The following is an 18,204-nucleotide window of genomic DNA, read 5'->3' as shown; positions in this document are numbered from 1 at the left end:
AACTCCTCCTGTATTTGCTCTTCTTTTGAATCCAGTGTTTGAATGGTGGACTCCACAGTTAGGAGTGGAACATATGTGGCATGCAGGGAGAAATATGAGAAGGTTTTTGAGAATAGCTTCTAAGAAGTTGGAAAAACGTGACAAACAGGAAGTGATATTCACTGCACACATCTTTCCACATTTATAGATCGTGCACATTTCCAGAAATGGTGATGAAAGCAGCCTTTAGACCTGTTGAACTTTATTAACCTCCATGCTGAGTGTTCAGACTCTCTGGTTTAGTTTGATCCTGCCACAGAAACAGTTCAAACACAGAGTACACAATGTTGGCAGAAGTTACAAAATAGCTTCACCTGTCTGCACATTGTACACAGACCATCACTGTAGTGTCTGCGTGTGTACTTAGAGAACCGTCCTTGTGATTGGTGTGTGTGGACCCTCACACATACCCTACCTCCCCCAATGACTAACCGTGTAAAGACTGGAAGAAAAGGGTGAGTTTTCTCCCTCCCCTCTCCAAAACAACTGACCCTGCCAATCCCCTTCAAGCCATAAACTCACTTATCAATAGTTTTCTGCCCTCATGCCCCCGTACTCATTTAAAAGCAGACGGCTCCCTGCACCTTCCCCCCGACTCACACTGTTTAAAGTCTACACACAGAAGTGTCACCAGCTGCCACCATGCCTGCAGACTTCAGCGGGAGTTGGATTCTGGAGACCAGTGACAAGTTTGAGGAGTATTTAAAAGTTCTGAGTAAGAAACTTTTACTTTTGCTTTGACATCTCTTAATTATGTCTTAAAGTTTTGCTGCAGGGTTTGTGTGACCTGTCAGGGTCAAAGGATTATCCAATTTCATGCTCATTCGATCTTTTTGTTAAGAGAGCCTTTAAGATCGTCTTACTGCTGGATCTGATCTGGAGCTAATGCAAAAGAGAAATAAAAAATCAAAAGAGGAATTTTAGACCTTTAGTATCATGGTATCAGGATACTACACTGCAAAAACTCCCATCTTAATGAAGGTCTATGTTTGATTTCTCATTAGAAACAGTCATTAAACTCACTTTAAGCTAAATTCAAAGGATGAGCCCATTAAAGATGTGAAAGACAAAAAACATGGACTGAATTGTTGTAAGAAGTAAAAAGTAGCTACAAATGCAGCAAGCGAAATTAGTTGTGTTAAAATGAGATGTAAAAACCAATGTAGAAATACACATTTCATATTTAGACACTAAACTACTCAACTTTGCTTCCTGATGAGGTAGATCTTTTTTATTACAAGCAATTTAGGCCTTACTTATTGCTTCCATATCTTGAAATAAAATGAGTATCTGGATCTGTATAGTTAACATAGGACTGCACGATATGGACCAACTTTTGTGCAAGTTTAGGCTGAAGTAAGGCATAGATCAGGCACGGATGGCCTGGCGGATGGTGGCCCTGGATTGGGTCCAGCCTGTGGCTCTTTCCCTGCTCTCTCATCCCTGTTTCTGGCTCACTCCACTGTCCTGTCTCTATCAACAAGGGAAAAAAATCCTCAAAATAAATCTCTAAAAAGAGGCAGATCAATCTAAATAGGAGAATTGGCACAACCCCGATAATGCTCTGGATGTCCTAGCATTTTACCAGGGGCATGGGAAAATTATCTGCTGGAAAAAATAACAAAGTCCACACCTTTAGGGCACAATGAGCGGTGTATGTAATGAGTAAACGCAGGCTGAGCCACTTGGCCGGGCAGGTAGTAGGGTGGCCATGAGCCTCTGGTCATTACCAGGCGGGAAAGGCCTGGATAAGAGATACCATCGAGCTTGACCTTGGCTGTACTTGTGTGTCGACTTGTGTTGAGCTAGATTCTGCAATTTTACTACTAATGCACATGACTTTATATCTTTATATTTTTTGCTGGATGTCAGTACACAGTATCTATCTTTTTTTCTGAAAAGAAACTGTGAAAACAAAATTTGTTCTATTCAAACACCAATGTCACACTGGCACTTTTATTAACAGCCAGCTGCTCAGTGTCAACATGTACATGAAAAATGACCAAAAAGAAGAGCGTCTGTAGAAAAAAAGTATAAATTAATATGCTCCTTTGAACAGTAAAAATAGATAAAGTGATATTTCCCCAGTAAAACTAAACATTTGAGATTATCTTGTGGGAATTAGGTATATTACTGTTGGCTGTTCTTACTGAAGTTTTTTTTAATGCGAATTAGGTAGTGGTGTAGTGAAGAGTATACCCACATCTAAATCTCCTCTGAAGCACATAATTTACTTACATGGTGCAGTTTTTTTGCCCTTGATGCCTAAGGCATGGCCCACCTTACTCTGCCTCCAATTGGCCATTACTTGTCCTTTGCCTTTGCTGTTTAGTTTAGTGAGGATTTCAGGATCGGCCAATCGTAGAAGAGCAGGAGGGGTCATGCTTTATATTTCTATTAGATATTTAGCGATGCAAATAGAGGTGGTGGGACTATTTTCTACCAGCTTTCTTCCCTCATCATAATTTCACAATGACCCTTCTTACCAGAGGTCAAGCGGTAGAAGTTGGTGGTTAATGTGCAAATACAAAATGTCTATTTTAAGGCATGCTAAATATGTAAGTGTAGTCTATAAGGCAGGCCATTTATCCTGTGGTGCATATATTAGGAGTATACCCAATTCTGGAGTCACCAAACAACTTTGACATTAGGACCGGCAAATATGGAGATATTTTTAAATAACATCATTAAAATGACATCATCTTACTCTTCAGCCTATTGGAAAATATATCTTTAAAATGTGATATATTGTCCTGACAGAGGGTGGACATTATTCAGAATAAGTAAGAAACAAAGTTTAATCATGCACAGTTGGCTTCATCTTTTTCTGTCATGTACTCACACTAGCAACAAATCTGCAGGATTCAAGTCTAGTTGAATGATATTTCTGTCAAAATACTTGAAAACTTTACTCATTTAGATAATGAGTCTTTTCCGTTCTGGTTCTAGATATTGACTTTGCCACTAGGAAAATCGCCATCTCCCTGTCTCAGACCAAAGTGGTCACTCAAGAGGGAGACAAGTTTGACTTCAAAACACTGAGCGCCCTGAGGAACTATGAGCTCTCCTTCACCGTCGGGGTCGAGTTTGACGAGTACACAAAAGGACTGGACAACAGAAATGTCAAGGTGAGCTGAGCCCACCCTTAAAGTGAAGAGGGTCGGCTATGGTTTATCTGAAGGGTTAATATTTCTCTCTTTTTTTCTTGCTGTAGCTGATAGTGAGGCTGCTGTTATCTAAATGTGCCCAGGGGCAAAGATTGGTCTGTGGTCTCTGTGGGCTGAAAACTACAGTAGTGGGACCATGATAAGAAATGAGGAGAGATTAGCACTGATGTACTGTTGTGGTCAAAGCTGTTGGATGGAAAACATCTGGAAATTAAATCCAGGCTAAAAAGAAGGCATTAATAACTTATGTCTGATAAAACTAATGTAATTCAGTGAGTTTGTAGCAGAAACTCACCTATACATAGTTGGACACCTGCAAGTATTCTTGTCATATTAAATTGGTCATGTAAATGTCAGAGTAAAGCTTATTCATTCTTAAATAAACTCATGAAGAATCCAGAGTTAACCCTTAAGGCTTCCTTTAATATCAAAAAGCATTTGTCCCTAAGGACAAAAAAAGGTCCCAAAAACTGCAGTAAAAATAACAAATACTAATATTTTTTTCCAATTCAAACAAATCAGTCTGTAAAAACTACTTTAGCCTGAAATATACATATCAAATATTAATTACCCTTTAAAACCAGTGTGTTCACACAACTCCACTGTGTTAAATAGAACAAAATCACAAAAACTCATATGAAACACACACACACGCACATGCACACACACTTTTCTATACACACCTTTATCCAAAATCACACTAATTATTTCAGTAGCAAGGCACCTTTGCAGAAAACAGTAAAAAGTGTGAAATTTTGCAGCATTCTTTAAAGGGAACATATTTTACCCCTTCAAGACAAGTTTATATTGGTCTCAGAGGTTCCCAAAACGTGCCTGTGAAGTCTGTTTCTCAAAAAACACTCCAGTATAGGATTTGTGTATGTCTAAAAAGCCCTCTGTTTCAGCCCTGCTCAGAACAAGCTGTTTGTGTGTCTGTGGCTTTAAATGTTACTGAGCTGTCTGACTCCAGCCCTCTCAGGAAATGGATGTGGCTTAATGGATGTGGCTCTCCTTATTCTCCTCTCAGTTGCCAGCTGAAATCGTATTTCCCAAACTGAGCTCAGAAAGAGCCAGAGAATCTGAGACTTACTTGAACCCCACAACATACAGCTCCACAACAGAGTGACAGCTGACATTTACCAGGAGAGCAAATATCATGATGGGAGAGTTTACACTGTAAAAACAAATATGGAAGTCCAATGTAAAATAGTTAAGTGACAAGTTTCACAGCTTTTTCGAGTTGAGGGGTCCAACTTAAAACTTGTTTTCATTTAGTTGACATAACAGGCCCATAGCTAAAATGCTGAGATGGCAGAATTATTTTCATTAAATATATTTATTTCAGTTGGCACAACTTAAGTAGTTATGCCATATATTTCAGTTGAGCCCCCAGAAAATGTTGGCTCAACTTAAATGTGTATGTTCACTTGGTGTATAGCTCACGAAATCTATGAAACTCAGCATAATGTGTTGTATCAACCAGTTAACTTATCAAAAGGGCACCCAATACTTCATTATATGTTCACTCAGCATTTTACAGTGTAGATCTGAGCACTGGTGTAATACTCATTGCCCTTCGAGTAGATAAAAATGATAGAGTGCCCTCCATGTGGACATTAAATAAGATGGGCCTTCCTAAGTGCCCTTTAAGTGAACTATATCTAACAATGTACCCTCTTTACAGCCCTCTAACTGAAGATTTGGACAAAGTTCCCTCTGCCCCCTTAGATAGACAATATTTAATGAAGTGCCCTTTAAAGTGCTCTTGATCTCATTGGAAAAATTTTTACAAATTGCCCTTTAGGGTGCCCCTTAAGTGGACAAAGTTTGACTTATCCACTTAAGGTTTCCTTCTAATAACCATTAATAATAATAATTAGCCTACATATATATTTTTTTCACTGACATGCTTGTAGCACCACATTATGTAATAACGCCACATTATGTAATAACGCCACATTATGTAATAACGTACTACATTTTCAATTCATTATGTAATAACGCCGCATTTGGTAAGCCACTAAGTGGTTAGGGTTAGGGCAAGGTAGTAGGGTATACCCTGGAGCCCAGCTTAAGTCCTAGGGTTGAGGTTGGGTGTTCAGTCCAGAACCCTGAAGGGGGGTTAGGTTTAGGCATAAGTCCCTAAACGGTTAGAGTTAGGGCAAGGTAGTTGGATAGGGCATACCTTGGAGCCCACACTAAGTCCTGTGGTTAGGGTTATTACATAATGCAGCATTATTACATAATGTGGCACTACAATGCTCCATTGTGTGTCTCTATGAAATAAATGGTTAAACTGTCCATAATTCCTTGTCTATATTTTTGCAGAGGTGTAGGCATAAAATCCTAACCAGATTTTCTTAGAATTTCACTTTAAATACACTTTAAATTTGCTTGTTGTACAATTACAACAACAAAATCTTGTGTGCTGGTGCCCCACCATGCAGCAGGAGCCCTTTTTTAATCTTTTTTCCTTCTCCCTCAACCATCCTGTTCAGATTTAAATCCAGTCTGCCACTGGATTTAAATTTGAATTTCAGCTCTTCCCATAGAAACACACTATATAAAAGCAACAATAACTCCAATTGGACACGTATTAGAACACCAAGTGAAAAACAATGAAAACCAACAATTAGAGTTTTGATTAAGAAGGTTGAAGGTGAATTACAAGAAGGCAAATTTACAAAGTATCTGAACTCTGATTGTAAGAGCCTTATCGCTTTTGTTTTAAAGTATAGATATTAAAAGGACAAGGAACATAAAAACAACCGTTTTCGATCAGTACACTGTTTTTCAGAGTTTTGTGAGCTGGGAGGGGGACACGCTGGTGTGCACTCAGAAAGGAGAGAAGGCAAACCGAGGCTGGAAACACTGGATCCAGGAAGACAAACTCTATTTGGTGGGTTGGCTTTATCTGACATCATTATTTCAGTTTTGTGGAATATCTAAAACAGAACGTAACCTGTTGTTTTTAATTTGAATTGAACTTAATTTTCCCCCACAGGAGCTGAAGTGTGAGAATGTAGTTTGTCGTCAGGTGTTTAAGAAGAAAGAGTAATCCAAGCCTGTTTTTGTTTCTTTGATTTGGTTGAAAATGATTTATGTTTGCTCCCTAATAACATGTCTTCCTAAATGTGTGAAACAGATGAATAAATGTGCTTTTATGAGAATGTATTGTGTTGTGTATGAATAAAGATTAAAAAAAAAACAACAAAAACACAAAAAACAACTTCAGGTTATAGTGTTCACAGTGAACCAAACAGTAAAACAAAGTATATTTTAGAATTGTATAACGAAATGGTTATCGCCATCTGCTGGGAAAATATGGAAGTACAGTGTTGGAGAATCTGAGTGTCTGACAATATTTTTTTAGATTATTTCATGGGCTTCATATCTGTACCAGAGTTTGTATATTACTGCACATGAACACCTGTATGAACTGAGCTAAAGGGCCCATCTTATAACACCGTTAACCCTAATCCTTCAAAGTAAAACTTCTCAAAACAACTAAAAAAGAAGGTAAAAAAGTTTTGTGTCTTGATCTGGCTGGTATTTCCACCTACTATAAGAGTAAATAACTTATAAAATGCAAACAATAAGTGTTTATTAAGATATATTTTGGGGCTGTCTATAGTTAGAGAGGAGGACAGTGAACACAGGGGTAAGAGATTTGGGTATAGACATACAAGAAAAAAGCCACAGGCCAACCTAGAACCCAGGGCATCCGCGTACATGGGGCACAACCTACTAGGCCATCTGCACCTTAGACAAGAAGTTTTTAACTGGGGGAAAATGTAAAACAGAAAGAAAGAAAGGATAACAATTCAAAGGAATTTATAACAAGATCAATAAGCTAAAATATAGCAACTTCTAATAACCCATAATTTTGATCTGCTAAACAGTAATGGTGGGCCGATTATCAGTTACTGATTGATTAGCCAGGTAGGAGTGAGTAAAAGAAAACAGAAGCCAGAGATGGAGCTCTAAAGAACCCCACAGGTGGAGAGGGTGCTTGATGAAGAATGGAGAATGTTAGAGGATAGACTTGTGTGGGGTAACATATAGGAGATGAAGAAGATTTCCTCTTCTCGATGAAGCCCAGTGGGTCATCAGTTGCGGGGAAGCTGGATGGGTTGTTTGGCTGTTCATCAACTTAGATGGATCTACAGAAATCTCAAATCAAAAAGCTTTGTGGATTACACTGGTTTGTCAGCCTCTGACCTGTGAGTGTCTTTTCAGCTGTGCAGACTTGCTGTTCACTGGAAAGTGAGTTTGGATGAGCTCGGTTAACTTTAAAAGCCTATTAAAAGTATAAGCCTATTTTTCTGTTTCATTGCTATGCTAAATGGCTAAATGAATGACACATGTTGCACTTTCATCTCAGTAGGCTACTCTGAGTAATATTAAATGAACTTTTTCCTCTGTTTTTAAGTATGTTCCTAAACTAGTACTCCTACTTGTATCTAGGTAACACTTAAACAGATGAAGTGTATTTTTACCTAAGCACCATGCTCTTTATATTCTTCCCACCCCTGTCAGAAGAACGAGTCAGCTCAGGACACAGAAAGGCATGGCCAGTTTTCTGTTTCCTGTTACCGTGGCAGCTTTGTTGCTGGCTGTAACAGCTGAACGACTTTCATGTCACGTCACCATTTCCAGAGTGCAACTCTCGCGAGACTGTATTTCAGGAACTTCCACGTCAGTATCATCCAGTGTTCTGTTCACTGAAGCCGTAACATTTGGACAACACAACCCATTTATTCAATCTTATTGCGACAACACAGGGATAAATCATGGTAAGCGACTTGCTGGGATTTTTTTCATTGCTTTTGCCTTTACATTTGCCATTCAGTTCTTTTCATTTTAGAGAGTGAAACAGCGTAAACAATGAGACGTTCTTGTAAATAGCTTAGTGGCTACCTAGCTTGATTTAGCATGATAGCTTGTTGCTAACGGTTAGTTTAATTTCTGACATCGGCTGGTGGCAGGCTTCATTTGTGCTGAAGTCAGATGTCGAATGAATTATTGAAGGATTTGCACATCCAGGACTATTCGGTTCTAATAATTATAGCAATTACGCCCCAATGTGAGCTAACAAACACTGTGACTTGGCTATCTGTCATATTATTCCGGGTTCGTATGTGGACGCTCTAACCACATCGTTAGCCTACACGTAACACTACCTTCGAAAGAGAACTTAGAAATTGTTAATAAGACGCTTATGTCTTCTGTCATTTCAGCCTCTGAGGCTGGATATTAAGCGGAGGCTGACAGCCAGATCAGACCGAGTGAAGAGTGTGGACCTTCACCCAACGGAGCCATGGATGCTAGCCAGCCTGTACAACGGCAGCGTCTGTGTGTGGAACCACGAAACACAGGTGTGATCGTAGTCCAATGGACCATTCATACAAAGCATCACTACAAAAGGAACTAATTTTCGAAACTTAGGCAGTAGTAAATTGATTTATTATCAAAGATTGATGTGACATAGTAGCGTTAATGCTTGACAGCCCTAATAAGCCAATAACTCTTCCTTTTCAGACTCTTGTCAAGACCTTTGAAGTGTGTGACCTTCCTGTCAGAGCCTCCAAGTTTGTGGCAAGGAAGAACTGGGTCATCACTGGAGCAGTAAGTAGCACCATTTTCAGTAGTTTAAAGTAGTTGTAGAATGAAGCGGAACTTGAAAGTTTTAATGTAGTGTTCATAAAACTGAATCTTTCACTCTTCACCTCCAACTTTCTTAACCTTTTCTATCAGTGGTCTCATATTTTTTCCCATTCAAAACTGATTATTTGGCTAGGTATTCATGTCATTGTTCAAGATTGAAATTGCTTAACATTGGCTATTCTGTTGCACTAAAGAGGTAAAACTTTAGTCATAATCACATCAAACATTCACTTCTCCTTCCTCAGGATGATATGCAAATCCGTGTTTTTAACTACAACACCTTGGAGCGGGTCCACATGTTTGAGGCCCACTCGGACTACATCCGCTGCATTGCTGTCCATCCAACCCAGCCCTACATCCTGACCAGCAGTGGTAAACTAATTAACTCATATATTTTTTAACTCATTTTACACCAGGGTAAATACAGGGTTTTGGTAAGTATTTAAAGTTGCTAGACCAATTTAGCAAAGATCAAGGCTTTTAATAAGTATTATTATATTTGTCAAAAGAAGTTGTGGACTACTTTTTCTGCTTCTGTTGTTATATTCAGCTTAAAGTACAAGTGAGATGCTGAACACAATCAATTCTGATGTCAGTCTGCATGCTTTTTAATGTTCTGGGCTGTTTAGCTATCAGTGCGTCCTTAAAGCTCCACTGTGTCCCTAACTAGCAAGTTAACTATTTTATCCATTCATGTGTGCATGTAAATGATAGGAAAATTTAATTTTTCTGAGAAGTGGTTGGAGGAGAAGGAGTTGGGGCTGGGGCCAGTACTTGCAAATTAAAAGCAGCTTTGCAGTAAAGCTTTTGCTCAATGTAATAGCACCAAGTCTGTTAATATTAGCACTGCTAGCATCTCAAAGAAAGCTTTATTTGCATGCAACAACAACAAATTATATCTATATTTTCTTGACAATGTTGTCACATTTTTATCTTGAAATCGGCACAAAACACGCACAAAACTGCGTCACCAATCTAATCAGGTATTAAAATACATCAGGAGAGTCTTGAAAAATCTGATGTCAGATTTTCTGTATATATCCTGCACACTAGTATTTTCTAATTTAACAGTTTAAAAATGATCATATTTCACACTGGAAGCCAACACAAATGTATTTCTGTTGCCTCTGCAGATGACATGCTGATCAAACTATGGGACTGGGAGAAGAAGTGGTCGTGCAGCCAAGTGTTTGAGGGTCACACTCACTATGTCATGCAGATTGTCATCAACCCCAAGGATAACAACCAGTTTGCCAGCGCCTCTCTGGACAGAACAATCAAAGTAAAGGCCATTTTCATGCTAATAATTTTCATAGTCATTGATGTAGTAGTTTCAGACACCTTAATCCACTGTGTACTATTGCTGTTTTGAGTTAATCAAAATTTAGACAAATTTCTCATGGATATTTAAAGCCATGTGAAGTGGATTCAGCTGTTCTCTGTCCTGTCTTCTGGGTTGTTTCAGGTTTGGCAGCTTGGCTCGTCATCTCCAAATTTCACTTTAGAGGGCCATGAGAAAGGAGTTAACTGTATCGATTACTACAGTGGAGGAGACAAGCCCTACCTCATCTCAGGGGCTGATGACAGACAAGTCAAGATCTGGGACTACCAGGTGAGTGTAATTATAATGATCTGCTTGTTCTTTTTTCACATCATGAGTAGCAGAATATTAATCCTATAATTAATGAAACTTAAGCACTTTGCCTGAAAAAGTTTTTTTTTTTTGTAAAAACATGAAACATTGCGGCTTTTTCTGAGTAGTTGAAAAGTGTTCTAAATATCCTTTAATTTTATATTTCCATTTTTTGATTGTGTGTTTTAGAATAAGACCTGTGTGCAGACTCTGGAGGGCCATGCCCAGAATGTCTCTTGTGTCAGCTTTCACCCAGAGCTGCCCATCATCATTACTGGATCAGAGGATGGTGAGTAGGAGCACCACTCATCTTTCTTCTAAAAACTATCTGAACCAGATTGCATTGCACCTCATGGCGTCATTGATCATAGCTCGGTGTAACATGCTCATCACTTTTACAGGCACTGTACGTATCTGGCATTCAAGCACTTACCGCCTGGAGAGCACCCTGAACTACGGCATGGAGAGAGTGTGGTGCGTTTGCGGTCTCAGGGGCTCCAACAATGTGGCACTGGGTTATGATGAAGGCAGCATCATTATCAAGGTAAGAATTTGTTCTAAAAAGGTTGCTGTCATAATTTTTAGTGTTTAAATGTATCACAAGGAAATATAAAACATGATATATCAAACACTTAAAACAATCCTTTTTTCTCTCTGCTGTGTAGGTGGGTCGAGAGGAGCCAGCCATGTCTATGGACACTAACGGTAAAATCATCTGGGCCAAACACAGTGAAATACAGCAAGCTAACCTAAAGGCCATGGGTGATGCTGAAATCAAGGACGGAGAGAGGCTGCCATTGGCTGTCAAAGACATGGGCAGCTGTGAGATTTACCCCCAAACCATCCAGCACAACCCTAATGGAAGGTATGCATGCCATTAATAGAGGCCTTTAGACTGAATTTATAAAGGGCTGTGTCACCCATTTTTGCACTTATGTTCACATTAGGTTTGTTGTGGTGTGTGGGGATGGAGAGTACATCATCTACACTGCCATGGCTTTGAGGAACAAGAGCTTTGGCTCAGCCCAGGAGTTTGTCTGGGCACATGACTCATCTGAGTAAGTATGCTTTTTGAAGTTATAGTTTTAATATAGGTAACAACCATTCCCACTGTAGTTAACTGCTACACTGTTGTGTTTTACATCAGGTATGCCATCAGAGAAAGCAACAGTATCGTCAAAATCTTCAAAAATTTCAAAGAAAAGAAGTCGTTCAAACCTGACTTTGGAGCTGAAGGTAGCGCGTTTATTGTTTTACAGTGGACCTGAGGGTTTCAAAGTGGGTAATTATCTTTATTCCTCACACTGGATGTGTTTCAATTCTTCCCCGCAGGAATATATGGAGGTTTCTTGCTTGGAGTAAGGTCAGTGAATGGCCTTGCTTTTTATGACTGGGAAAACACAGAGCTGATCCGCCGCATCGAAATCCAGCCCAAACATGTAAGACTGTATTTCTTTGACATATGTTTTGTGTGAATGTCTACCACTGTTACCAAAATGCAAAAAAGTAATAGGTGCAACAGTATAACATCATGGCAGTTTTCAAACTTCTTCTTCTTGATTTTTAAAAACACAATGTGTATATAATAATATATATAAAATGTGTGTGTTTTATTTATATATATATATATATATATATATATATATATATATATATATATATATATAATATGCTTATCAAAGGCTGTTTTTAAGTAATTTTCAGCCCAACTTTAAAAAATGTATATACACTTGATCTTTTATTCTTTTTTCTAATTACTTGTCCAGATCTTCTGGTCAGACTCAGGTGAGCTGGTGTGCATTGCTACAGAGGAGTCCTTCTTTATTCTGCGTTACATGGCGGATAAAGTGGCTGCCTCTCAAGAAAACAATGAAGGAGTGACTGAGGATGGTATCGAAGATGCCTTTGAGGTACGTATGCCTGCCACCAATTCATACTCAATGTAATGAATACCTCTTTCTTTTAATTGTTTATTGAGTGCTAGAGAAACAAACCAGTTTTAATGTTCTTAATATAACGTATGGACATTTCAACTACATTATGTTTATACAGCACATTTTACATAGCACAAATGCAAACACAATGTGCTTTACAGCAGATTAAAACAGACTCAAAATAACACAGACAGAAACAAAGATACACAAATGACTTAAGAAAAACATGAAAATTCCAGGCATGATCTTGGATACTCCCTGCGCCAATCTGTACAGCGTTCATTTTCATACTGTATGTTAGGGTTTCCTGCAAAGGAGCATACTCAAGTCCATGCACAATTCTGCACACAGAGACAAACTAACAGGCAAGGGCTTGAGAGAAATGCAATGTTAAAGGCCTCTTTTAAATTAACTAAATGTTTCAACAGACCTCAGGTCAGCAGGCAGTTTGTTACAGGGGACAGCACCACAGTGACTAAATGCACCTTCACCAGATTTAATTTAAATTTTAGGTACAATAAGGAGGCCCATGCCTGATGATCTAAGGGGTCTGATTGGATGGTAGTCAGTTAGAAGGTCAGAAGGTCCTGTTGGCACTCTGGCTGCAGTGTTTTGGATAAGCTGGAACTTTTCTACTGACCTTTATAGACACATTTTATAGTTTGAAGGAATTGTTTATATGTTTAATTAAACAGCATTATTTCATCTAAAAACTGTAACTCGCATTCAAACCTGTATCTCTTAATTTTAGGTCCAAGGAGAGATCCAGGAGATTGTGAAGACTGGACTCTGGGTTGGAGACTGCTTCATCTACACCAGCTCTGTGAACAGGCTCAACTACTACGTAGGAGGAGAGATTGTCACTATTGCCCACCTTGACAGGTACACATACACACTGTTCTGCTTGAATTTAGGTGATTTATTTCTTGAAAGACTGTGAGCACTGCGTGTATTATCTAAGCAACACTTTATGCTGTGAAAGTGTGTTTTGTTGCTGCGAATGATGCTCCATTTCCTGCCACGTCTCTCTGCAGAACCATGTACCTGCTGGGTTACATACCCAAAGATGACCGCCTGTACCTGGGAGACAAGGAGCTCAACATTGTCAGCTATTCCCTGCTGGTCTCTGTCCTGGAGTACCAGACTGCTGTCATGAGGAGGGATTTTGGAATGGCTGACAAGGTGCTACCTACAATTCCTAAAGAGCAGCGAACCAGGGTGGCACATTTCCTGGAGAAACAGGTTGGAAAATAGTTAAATTTCAGATGTTTTTTAGTCTATTCAACTAGATAAAAGGAGGAATGCAGCTTGAGAAGAAAGCAATCCACTGAGTTTTGTTTCATTTGTCTTTTCAGGGTTTCAAGCAGCAGGCTCTGGCTGTGTCCACAGACCCAGAACACAGGTTTGAGCTGGCATTACAGCTTGGGGAGCTGAAGATTGCTTACCAACTGGCTGTCGAGGCGGAGGTAAAAGCTTGATAACTGACATATCACATTGCTTTTCTTCTTAAAATATGCCCATAGATTTCACAAAGCCATAGAGGAGACATCTTTTTCTGTGGCCAGCATGTTTCTAACATTTGCCCTTTTTTCCTGCAGTCGGAGCAGAAGTGGAAGCAGTTGGCAGAGCTTGCTATCAGTAAGTGCCAGTTCGGCCTGGCTCAGGAGTGCCTACATCACGCCCAGGATTACGGTGGCCTACTGCTCCTTGCCACAGCCTCTGGCAACGCCACTATGGTGGGCAAGCTGGCTGAGGGGGCAGAAAGGGACGGCAAGAACAATGTGGCCTTCATGACCTACTTCCTACAGGGAAAGTGAGTACTGCAAGACTGAAAGGTGAAGATTTGTGAGCAAAAAGAGATCACATCATATAACTTGCACATATCTTCTTTTCTCTGCAGACTGGATCAATGTTTGGAACTCCTTATCAGGACAAACAGACTACCTGAAGCAGCCTTCTTGGCTCGCACTTACCTGCCAAGTCAGGTGTCCCGCGTGGTCAAATTGTGGAGGGAGAACTTGGGGAAGGTTAACCAAAAGGTCAGTTTACTTATTAGGATTACTGTTTTTGGAAATAATAGTACTGGGTTGCTAGGTCATGCCCCATAAACTAAAGACTGTAATCCTCTAAGTTGGCAGCACAGGTTCAAGTCTGACTTCCAGCATCTTTCCTATGTAAATCTCCATGCTCTCTCACTAATTTCCTACTCTGTCCACTGTCCTGTTTGATAAAGGCTAAATCCCCCAAATAAATCTTACCATCATGCCATTTAAAACATGAGAAGGATAGTATGGTTCCACTGAAAATCAAAATCAGGTTAAAAATAACAGTACATTTGAGGTTTACTTCAATTTAAAAATGTCAAATATCTGTTTTTTTTTTCCTGAACATGTACTATCTCTTCCCTCCAGGCGGCTGAGTCCCTAGCGGACCCAACAGAGTACGAGAATCTGTTCCCGGGGCTGAGAGAAGCCTTCGCTGCTGAGCATTACCTCAGAGAGACCTGCTTGGGAACCACTAGGCCTGCTACAGACTATCCTCTTGTCACAGTAAGATGTTTGCATTAATAAATAATGCTGCTGTGTGCAGAAAACATTTTTATAATCATAGGTCAATTCTCTTTTCCTGAATTTTAACAAATTTCCACTATTTTTCAGCTTAATGAAGATAGAAATATTCTTGAAGAGGCTCAGGGATACGAGCCTAAAGGAACCTTCATTCCTGCTGTTGCACAGGTATTTTTGGAGTGCTCACTGTTTTCTGCTTGGCTAATTTTTACAGGGGTTTAAAAAAGGGCATCATTCCTTAGCTATACTAAAACTTTAATTCATTCTATTTTGATATTTTTTTCTGACAGACACAAGAAAGTGAGGAGTCTGTGGCAGCAGCCCCTGTTTCTGCAGCGGTGATGTTTTCACAGCCTGAACCTGCTGCTCCTTCAACAGTGGAAAAAGAAGAAGAGGAGGAAGAAGAGCAGGAGGAAGAACAGGAGGAAATCGCTGAAGTCTCAAAATCACAAAAAGATAAGGTTGGACTTCTCTCATCTGTGAATGTCTTTTGATAATAAGGATTTTTCTCCATCAATGAAAACATTTACAGAGGATTTTTAATAGTCATAGTAGCAGTTTGATTTGTTGTTAGTTCATCTGGACTAATTTTATTATATAAAAAAATAGAATTCTAAATGTGTGACATATTTGAAAAGAAACATGAACAAGAAACATATAATATTCTTCTTCTAACACTAATTTACTTTGATGTCGGTGTCTGTTTAGACTCTGGATGAGCTGGAGGTGGACTTGGACAACATGGAGCTGGATGATATCGATACAACAGACGTTAACCTGGACGATGACTTTCTAGATGACTGAGACGTGGCTGATTGCTCTGCTCCCAATTACCCTCCAGAGCTTATTTAAAAATGAAACAGAGAAAGAGACCAAACCCCCCTTTCCCCTTTTTGTATTTGTATCTTAAAATATTATATTGTCATGCCAACCTGTTGCAGTGACATGGTTCAAGTAGATAAACTTTATGATGATGATGATGTGAGTATTGTTTTATTCTCTGAAGAAAAGTAGACGGCATGTCTACTTTCAGACTCTCCATTTTGTACAACATCGATCGATTGTTTGAGATGCTTTCACTAACTGTCCATTACAAGATGCTGCATTTACTCTTCACTTTGTGTTGTCTGTACTGGCAAATCAAAATACATTCAGTCCAATAAACTGCAGTAGCTGTAAATATTCACAACTGACTTGAGTGTTGCATACTATAAGCTTTAACACTATATCAATACTACACTGTGATACTTCTAAGCATTGGTTTGATCAGAAGAAAAGTTGCACCTTCCTCATAAGTTAATATGTTTCTAGTTCTAGTTGAGCATTTCTCCAAAACCATTTTGCTGTGTTGGCTCATTATGGAGAGTAATGGACTCCTGTGCTGTTTGGTCCAAAGATAGAACAGAACAAACGACTGAAGATGTTGTAATAATATTGTTGTATAATGATTGTTTTCTAGGGATCTTGAGAATATAACACAATATCTCAGGAAAACTAGCTTTGTTACCCCAAGAAAATGAGAAAACAACCAAAATTTCCATTATCCTGGCAAAACAGAGAAAATAGGACTTTTTGCCACAGTTTTTTTTCCAACGCACATTCATTACCTTCTGGAAACAGGCCTGTCACCAAAAGTAAACATTTTATATGTATGCTATTATTAAACAAATAATAAACTATACTGTATTAGGCTAAAAGCTGTGTGGTTTCTCCATAGTTGGAGAAAACAATTCTTTACATCAGTGATACTCAATGTGTGGCTCTAGGGTCACATGTGGCTCTTTTATGTCTAAATTTTAAATATTATTCCCACAGAAAAAAGAAACATAAAAAGGGAAACTTTTTCCTCAAAATTATCCCTTGCAGTTTTTTTTTCCCACACTCATACATCAGGCTTTACTGTCAACCTTTATTTTTGTCTGTATATTTCCATTGCCCTTATTTGCAATTTTTTTTGCCCTTTTTGCCTCTTTTATCCTGCTTTTTGCAATTGCATTTTTTTCCCCTTTTTTTTGCCACTTTTTGCCCATTTAAGGTGCCTCTTGCCATTAAATGTCACTTTTTCCAGTCATTTTCCCCCACCTTTTTGCCAATTGTAGTTATTTTTCACTTGTTTTTTTGGCATGTTTTTGCAGCTTTTTTTTTAACCATTATTGCCACCTGTAAATCATTTTTTGTCACATCTTGCCCATTTCTGCCACTTTTTCTCCACATTGTTTTTTGTCACTTTTCACCCAGTTTTTGCCATTTTCTGCCTATTTTACCCCTGCTCATCCATTTTTGGCCACTTTTTTTTTCTTTTTGCAGTTTTTTTTCACCTTTTTTTGCCAGCTTTAACTTATTTTTATTGCCACTTTCACCCATTTTCACCAGAATTGTGTCTCTTGCAAAGGTATTTTTCAACAATTTGGCTCTTTGATTGAGCAGGGTTGAGTAACACTGCTTTACATCATGCTTTCATCATACCTTAAAACTTCTCTGAAACACTATGTCCACTAGATGGACCCATGACACTGGAAACTTGGGGTCTACACAACATCAAAAACCCAAAAACATGCAAATAGTATTTCTGCCAACACCAAAGGAAAACCTCAAATCACATGGGTTCACAGGACCATCTTTATGTTAAAGCTTCTCAGTTTTTCCCACAGACTTTTTCCCACAGGTGGACCATTTTAGAACAAGAGGCCTGGGTGTTATGCAAGCTTTAAACTACTGTACAAACTGAACTAAATTTATTTTTGCACATTATGTGTCATTACAAAGCACTGCTGTAGAAACAAGACAGTCAACGAGGCAGTTCAGCTGGCAAACGCTGTGAAGCAATGCAAAATCCACATTAAGCCCTTGTTCCAGATTTTGGGGTGTAATAAGGTACGTAAATTGCACCTTCATGATCTTTACTTTTCAACACATTCTCCGATAAAGATTATGCTCTACAGTCCTGTGTTTTTTGGGTCAGAGCAGCCACTAGATACTGATCCAGCTGTATGCAACCTGTATACCATTTTACATACACACTGGTTCATTAAAACCAGTGAAGACAGTGCAATGCGGTCTGGGGTCTGGCTGCAGACTGTGCACCTCTGATGGGCCCTCTTGCAGAACAAACATATGGGACACAGTCTCTATCAGAACAGAAATAAATGCTAAACCTTTCTATATAAAATTGGATTAAACTTCATTTTATTGTTAGG

At 39.0% G+C, this 18,204-nt stretch overlaps 2 protein-coding genes across 2 annotated transcripts; both read left to right on the top strand.

The window, feature by feature from the left end:
* The first annotated feature begins 681 nt into the window (after nt 1–681).
* LOC121520069 (retinol-binding protein 2-like) lies at nt 682–6,270 on the top strand. Its single transcript, XM_041803313.1, has 4 exons — nt 682–754; nt 2,989–3,167; nt 6,004–6,105; nt 6,211–6,270. The coding sequence occupies exons 1-4, from the start codon at nt 682–684 to the stop codon at nt 6,262–6,264; spliced, it is 408 nt and encodes a 135-aa protein (XP_041659247.1). The 3' UTR covers nt 6,265–6,270.
* A 1,623-nt stretch (nt 6,271–7,893) lies between these two features.
* copb2 (COPI coat complex subunit beta 2) lies at nt 7,894–16,193 on the top strand. The gene is made up of 22 exons (XM_041804173.1): nt 7,894–8,002; nt 8,447–8,584; nt 8,748–8,834; nt 9,119–9,245; nt 10,007–10,155; nt 10,339–10,485; nt 10,696–10,795; nt 10,908–11,050; nt 11,172–11,371; nt 11,454–11,564; nt 11,654–11,742; nt 11,839–11,945; nt 12,273–12,416; nt 13,192–13,322; nt 13,475–13,682; nt 13,796–13,906; nt 14,039–14,253; nt 14,341–14,479; nt 14,852–14,989; nt 15,098–15,175; nt 15,298–15,468; nt 15,716–16,193. Exons 1-22 carry the CDS (start codon nt 8,000–8,002, stop codon nt 15,809–15,811), a joined length of 2,832 nt encoding a protein of 943 aa, XP_041660107.1. The 5' UTR covers nt 7,894–7,999; the 3' UTR covers nt 15,812–16,193.
* Nucleotides 16,194–18,204: the final 2,011 nt, after the last annotated feature.

This window comes from Cheilinus undulatus, linkage group 13 (assembly GCF_018320785.1).
Source record: "Cheilinus undulatus linkage group 13, ASM1832078v1, whole genome shotgun sequence".
NCBI lineage: Eukaryota > Metazoa > Chordata > Actinopteri > Labriformes > Labridae > Cheilinus > Cheilinus undulatus.
This window is presented reverse-complemented; position numbering and strand designations above follow the sequence as displayed.